Source organism: Populus nigra, chromosome 18 (assembly GCF_951802175.1).
Source record: "Populus nigra chromosome 18, ddPopNigr1.1, whole genome shotgun sequence".
Classification (NCBI taxonomy): Eukaryota; Viridiplantae; Streptophyta; class Magnoliopsida; order Malpighiales; family Salicaceae; genus Populus; species Populus nigra.
The window spans coordinates 3121006-3128935 of NC_084869.1; the positions used below are offsets into that span (position 1 = coordinate 3121006).

Consider the following 7930-nt stretch of genomic DNA (forward strand, 5'->3'; position numbering starts at 1 on the left):
CAAAACGACAAACAGCGGACTCCCCCTCTTTCAAACATTCAACGTTCAATATTCAAAAATAAAAATAAATAATTCCATCGAAATATTACTGACTTTCGGTTTTCGTTTATTTATGTATTTACGCATGCTATTCATCAATTTGAACGCTTCTCCTTTTCTTTTCGCTTCACTTTTCAAGGTCTAAACCTTGGACGCGGCGTCAAAAATCTGAAAGCTGACACCTTTGTAGCCCCATGTATACCGCCGTGTTTCTTTGCTTATAAAAACCAACCAAACCAAACCCAATGCCATAATATTTTCATCACTTGCAGAAAAATCTTTGCATCCTTTGATCAACGACGACGTTGCCAAAACATTCTATATACGTTCCACTAACAAGGCAAAAGCACCTAGCATCTTGTCCAGGCAAAAGTAAATATGGTTTTTAGTTGGAGAAGGAAGAAAGCTGCTCGAGAAAAGCTCTTTAAAGTCCAGGAGTTGGTGATTCCAAACCAGTTTCTTTGCCCAATATCTCTTGATCTTATGAAGGATCCCGTCACATTATCTTCTGGGATAACATATGATCGGGAGAGCATAGAAACGTGGCTCGAGGGTGGGAATTTTACGTGCCCGGTAACGAATCAAGTGCTAAGGAGTTTTGATCAGATTCCTAATCATAGTCTCAGGAAAATGATTCAAGATTGGGGTGTGGCGAATCGTAACTATGGCGTAGACCGAATCCCAACACCTCGAGTTCCGGTTTTGGGAGCTCAGGTCTCGGAGGTTCTTTTTAGTTTGGAGGACTCGACAAAGCGTTTGAATGGGGCAGGGTGCCTAGAACTGGTGCAGAAAATCAAGAAATGGGGCAATGAAAGCGAGCGTAACAGGCGTTGTATCGTGGCGAATGGAGCAATTAGTGTGTTTGCAGCTGCGTTTGATTCATTTGCGAGAGATTCTTTTGAAAGAAATGCTAATGTGTTGGAGGAGATATTATCTGCCATGAATTGGATGTTTCCTATATTCCAACATTCACTTGATGCAGAAGCACGAGCGCATTTAGGCTCGCAAGATTCTTTACGCTGCTTGGTGTGGTTCTTGAAATGCGGAGATCTTTCGGTGAAGCAAGACTCCATGATTGCATTAAGAGAAATTGTTTCTTTAGACCAAAAACAGGTAGAAGCATTGGCAGCCATTGAAGAGGTGTATGAAGTTCTTTTTAGGTTCATTAAGGACCCAGTTTGCCCTGCAATCACCAAAGCTTCTCTTATGGTAATATTCTATCTAGTATCATCTCCTTCTTCCACTAGCATAAAGACCAGATCAGCATTAGTGGAGATGGGCCTGGTTTCTTTGTTACTAGAAGTTACCATAGACTCAGAAAGGAGCACAAGTGAGAGAGCATTAGGTGTTTTTGATAGACTTTGTGATTGTGAAGAAGGAAGAGAAGAGGCCTATAGGAATGCTCTAACATGTCCAGTCTTGGTGAAGAAAATCTTAAGGGTATCAGAATTGGCAACGCAGTCTTCAGTTTCTGCCATTTGGAAGCTTAGCAAGTACGGAAAGAAACATGAAGAGAACGTCCTGGTCGAGGCTCTTCAAGTAGGTTTATTTCAGAAGCTAGTGTTGCTCTTACAGCTTGGTTGTGGAGATGAGACAAAGGAGAAGACAACAGAACTTCTGAAACTGATGAGTCCTTACAGAGATGGATTGGAATGCATTGACTCAGTAGATTTCAAAAATCTAAAACGGTCATTTTGAAACACCCAAGATTTTGCAATATCATATTCATCAAATCTTCATTTTTCAGATCAATTCTGTAATTTGTAATACTAATTCAACAGATATATACATATTTTTTTTTGGTTTATCGCATGAGTCAGAATCTTCTTCTCTTAAATCTTTCCAGGAATATAATGAAAGATTTCAGTGTAATTACTGAATACTTACGGTATTCGGACATCTTCAAAAGATGTGCTAAATAGAAAACAAAAAATAAAAATAATATATATATATATATATATATATATATATATATATATATATATATTAATTTGGCTTTTTAATGCTTGTTTTATATGCTACAAGGAGAATGCTCAACAAAATACTAAGATACTATTTCTCTTATAACAATATTATTTCTACCTATTAATATCAAAACCTTACAAAATACTATTTATTACAATAATGTTTTTTTTCTTCTTTTCAATGGATTTTTTCCTTTGATTTTTTTTAAATTTATATTTTTTCGGTTTGTTTTCTATAAGATTATTATAATTTCATAACTCGTATCGTAAATTTAACGAGTTCACCTAAGTTGATTTTGATTGTTTTTTTGTTATTTTTTTTAATTATTTTTTTTTCAATTTTATCCTTTGATATTGGTTGATTGAGAATCATTTAGGATGTCTTTAGACCCGTCAAGTCATTCGGGTCATATCAGATTATTAAAATAATTATCTATCAAATATATTAAAATACAATCAACTTTTTTAAATGACTTTTTACAATTAAAGTGCACTTAATAAAAAAAAAACCTATATTTATACTATTTAAAAAATCATATTATCAATTTGACTCATTTAAATAACATCCTACGGAGATACTTTAAGAAAGAAATAAACAAAATTAGGAAAGAGAAATAGAAGAGAAAAGACTAAAATATAATTTTTTTAATAAGTGAGAATTTTTATCACTTTTTGCTGGAATAATTTATGATTTCTTCTTTTTTTCTTTGTATCTATTCTACACTTTAAGTACATACAATAGTTACAATTTGACCACCTAGAATCTTTCTATATATATATATATATATGTTTATTATTATATTAGTAGTTGTTTTTTAAAGTATTTTTTTATTTAGAAATGTATTAAAATAATATTTTTTATTTTTAAATTTTATTTTTGACATCAACATATTAAAACAATCTAAAAATATAAAAAAATAATTAGCAAAGAAAAAAAAGAATTTTAAAAATATATATTTTTAAAACGTAAAAGTACAACCCTAATTCTTTTATTATATAAAATATTTGAATTCGAGATTTTTCAGAAACAAAAACGAGGCCAGTTGATTATAAGCTCAAAGGTATAGTTAATTACTATTGTATAGACCATGAAAATTGTTGCAAGCCGCGATGAAGAAGTGTAGGCGACCGAGCACCAACCTGACCTAATCAAAGTGGTTTTTTCCCTGTCAACTCTTCTACAACTGCATTCTTTTTCTTTCGTCAGTCATTCTCTGCCGTATGAAGAACTGTTGTCTTTTGAACAATTCACATACAGAATTCAATTTCAAACACCAAACTTGCTATATATATATATATATATGTTAACATAGAAGACCATTGATCTGTTCAAACGAAGGGGTCAAATTGTGATGTATTTTCTTCAGAGTCAAACTGCGAGTTTCTTCACGGCGGAAAGGAAGACAAGTGGAGGAGGGACATGGGAATTGGGATGATCGTTTTCAGATTCTGAATGCGTAAAAGAGGTCATCGACCCTTCAAACTTGTTTTTAATATTTTTATATTGACGTAAAAGAGATCATTCTTAAAGTTAATTTACAGATTTATAATAGAACAGGTCCTAATCAACTTGAACAGTACCTCCATCATTTGCCTCAGCTGGCTGTCACATTGGTGTATTTGACTATCTTGCTTCACATGTTTTCGTCGCTCTCCTTGTGAACTCTAGTTGTTCAAGGCAAAACTAGAAGTTGGCTTGCAATGCCCTGAGAGTTGGATTGGTTTTTTAATATAAAAAAATTATCAAGTGTTGTTACCATGTTTTCTAATAAAAAATTAATTATAAATTTAAAATATAATATATATTGGATGGTTTTTTTAAAAAAAATATTAATACTATGATGATATATTAGATGATTTTTTTTTTCAAATATTGAGATTGTAACATACTGGATCGATTTGGATTAATCTGTTAAATCTATGACTCGAGTCATGAGATCGTGATAAATCTATTAAAAACAAATTAAAATTAATTATGAAAATTAATTCATAATCAATTTAATATTAAAAGATAAAATTGAAAAGAAATATTAAATCAAATAGTATTTTGTGTGACTACAATAACTTAACTATACTCTTTACGTTTTTTTTTTTTTCTGTTAATGTTGATGTTGATGTTAATATATCTAATATGAACTCAATATCATAGCATGGAAAAAAACAAAATATACCTAATCAACACCTTAAACATGGCCTAATTAAAAACATATAAAAAGTGTGCATCTATATTATGAACATAGGCTGTTCTTAATCGATACACAATCATATAGATATCTTCTTATGTCCCCCAATTGTATAGAAACATCTATTGTTTCTTAGAAGTTGTATTTTAAACATCGATTCAATGTTCATGATCTCATGCTATCAATTTTAAGTATATTATGCTGATTTAATTTGCTATTTTATTCAAATATAACACCAAAATAGTTATCAATGGTACTGCACCATGCTCTTGATCATGCTCTCACTGAAAGGGATTGAAGCAAAATATACACTATTCCTGTTGCGGCATGTGCATGTGTTATCGAATGATGATGATTGTTCTCTTGGCATTAATTTTCAATCATTTGTGAATGCGAATTCTTGACAAGTTATAAACGTGTTTCCCATTTGCAATATGGTGTCACGCGGCTCTTTCTTTTCGTTCTTCCACACGAAGTTATTACAAGGAAGCAGTAATATTAATGTTTTCAAGCTCCTGCACGACAAGGCAAGGTTGGCTTTAATGGCTAGAACTTAATTGGTCTCAAGTGAGGTGAATTTATAGCAGAAATAGTTGAATTCATATCAGATGTTCAGACATGTTTGATTCGTTGAGTGATATGTCCATGGATACAAGCCTTTTGGTATACATAATCTCGTACAGAAGATATATACCATAGCAGCCGTGCTTTCGAAGAAGATACAATTAGGTCACTGCAGATAATTTGGTGCTTCGTTAGTAGTTACTGTTAATTTAGCGAAACTCACAGTATACAGATCAAGCTAGGACGTGGTTAATTTGAAAGCAGATTTTGTTCATGTATGAAATGACACAGATCAAGTGTATACACAGCACAAGTCAAGAATCATAGTTTTAACCCGATCCAGGACCTGCTCGAAAAGAGATTGAATCACTAAATCAACTTATAATTCATTCATTTAACCATTTTTATAATCAAAACCATGGTGTTTTGTTGTTTTTTCTGACTGTTGATGTTCTAACCAAGTTCAGATTTGGTTTTAGACGTCGGTAGCCAAAAACCCAGTTAGGTAAAATAAATTTTAGAATATATTTGAAAATGTAGTTGTGGTTTAAGTGTTTTTTATTTTAAAATATATTAAAATAATATTTTTTATTTTTTAAAAATTATTTTTAACATCAATATATTAAAACAATCTAAAAATATAAAAAATTTAATTTTTTTTAAAATATAATTTTAACTATATTTTTAAATACTGAATTACTAGTCACTATCTTTTTTTTTTTTTTGGATTCGAGGAAACCCTACCTCCCGGAAAGCGTACTTTGTGGGCCCAGGTGAGTAAATAAAACCTCGGCTGTCCCAAGCTCTTACAAGAGATGCACATCCTGACTTAAACTCGAGACCTGCTATGCAGATTTCAAACTATTTGTCACCATACTACGCCCCTTGGGTACTACTAGTCACTATCGCATTTAGGTGAACGCGATTAATACATTGGTGCCCGTTTTTGACGTTTTACACATTGATTTGGAATTTATCATCGAGCTAGAATGCGGCAGGTTATGGACATCCAGACCATCGTTCTCCAGCAGCCTGCCTTCAATTTTTTCAAAAGAAAGAATAAACCGACATGCATAATTAAAGCATAGACCAATGAGAATTGTCCATTCGATAACAACAACGAAGAAATGATGAAATTAATAGCAGAAGCTAAAACACGCAACGCGTTTATATGTACCCAGAAGGAAGATCAAAACACTTTCGTGGCGTAATTAGTACTAAAAATGTGCTTGAAAAGAAAGAACAAGAAGACTAAACCATATTGTAACCAGTTTAACATGGTTACTTAAGAACTAAGCATGCTGTAAATCTTGATTCCTGTAGCTTGATTCTTTATTATTGTTTTTACTAGTTCTATAATTAATGCCGTAGAAAATAATATAAATTATATTTTAAAACCTTAATTAACAGTTTAAGCTATTTGGTTGAGATGATTTTTTGACATGGTATCAGAGTGACTAAGTGGTCACGAATTTGAATCTCATCATCTCTATTTATTTGATAAAAATTAAACATAAAATAATATGAATCTGTGCAAGTTTCAAGCCAAAAAGCTTTCACTTGAGGGAGTGTGTTAGAAAATAATATAGATCATATTTTAGAACCTTACCTAACGGTTTAAGCTATTGAGTTGAGATGGTTCTTTGTCATATTACATAAAATCTTAAACAAATTAACATAGAATTTTACTGATATTATTTTTTATTTTTTTTGTTTTTATATATATATATATATATATATATATATATATATATATATTGTCCTCTCTGATTTGTCTAATCAAGTAAAGTTCTGAAGCTAAGAGACATGAACTAGCAATTTCCTGGCACTTTCTTTGATCTTTCCCATGTCACGATATATCAGCAACTTTATGTATTACCTTGGTGGCACCTGATCGATTTCATTTTCTTATCGTTATATCACTAATATTTTAATTGCTTGTTGGTGTGGATGGCTCTCTTTATAAATAGTATATGAAATAGCTTAAATTTTAAAATTAACAGCTATAAATTGTAATTAATAAATTCTTTTTTATAGTAATTAGATAGTGTTTGTTTTGCAGAAGATATGTTATAAGAAAATAGAATATTCATGTCAAATGCTTTACATTAAACTTACAAACTTGGATCGTTCTTAGAAAAAAAATTGGATTTAAATTAAAAAATATTCTTATGTTGACCTCGAAGAAGAAGGATGTATATAAGTTCTATTCATATTCTAATTCATATGTTATTATAATAATATAGTAAAACAAAAGCAAAAAGAGGTGGTGATTCCACCTAAGAATCTGATATGTTCATGATTTTATGATTTATTAGAGATTTGTTTTATTGTTTTAATATTTATTAGGGACATGACCACTATCATAAATCATAAATAATCATTTTACGTTCATAGAATTGTACTCGATTTGTTATTAATACTGCAACTATCAATAATTAATGGCTTACCATAAAGACATGCATGAATCTAGTTTATTTTGGGCAAACAAAATTTATTATTATTATTATTATTAATGTGGGTGTCCGGACCAGCTTGCATGCACCTCGACTAATCCCACGGGTCTTGAAGTTAACGACCATGTAAGCTTCTAGTAGCCCTGAGGTTTGTAGAATTTAAACTGGTGATATCTAAAGAGCAAATTTATAACCTGACTAATTAAGCTACACCTTTTAAGATTATTGTCCTTATTCTTTTGCTTTTTTGTAACTTTGTTGAATTTTTATTTTTTAAAAATTATTTTTGATATTAACATACCAAAATAATCTAAAAACACCAAAATAATTTAATATATAATAAAATTTATTTTTTTAAAAAATATTTTTAAAACACAAAAATTAACAAACAAACCCTAACAAAATTATCACTTTATTATTAACCATCACAACCACCTGAACATGCCACTATATCATCGCCATTAATTACCATATTCCAATACCATCACCTCTCCTCCTCCTCCTTGTTTGCAGTCACCAAACAAACACTATTCGCCCGCCGCCACCATAATATCACCTTTATTCCATCATCATTCCTCTTTCGATCACCATCACCTTTACTCCATTACCCCCACCTAAATTACCACCATCATTCCACTACAAAACGCCATACGTGATCTCTCTCTCTCTCTCTCTCTCTCTCTCTAGCAGGTTAGCTTTTAGGCAAGACTGGAATATTGGCTAT

At 31.3% G+C, this 7930-nt stretch overlaps 1 protein-coding gene across 1 annotated transcript; it reads left to right on the forward strand.

The window, feature by feature from the left end:
* Positions 1-284: 284 nt before the first annotated feature.
* On the forward strand, positions 285-1846 carry LOC133677792 (U-box domain-containing protein 21-like). The gene has a single exon (XM_062099916.1). It carries the CDS (start codon positions 418-420, stop codon positions 1735-1737), a length of 1320 nt encoding a protein of 439 aa, XP_061955900.1. The 5' UTR covers positions 285-417; the 3' UTR covers positions 1738-1846.
* Positions 1847-7930: the final 6084 nt, after the last annotated feature.

Bases quoted from the DNA above. Each gene is read 5' to 3' on its own strand.
- LOC133677792 (XM_062099916.1), top strand. From the start codon at position 418: ATGGTTTTTAGTTGGAGAAGGAAGAAAGCTGCTCGAGAAAAGCTCTTT.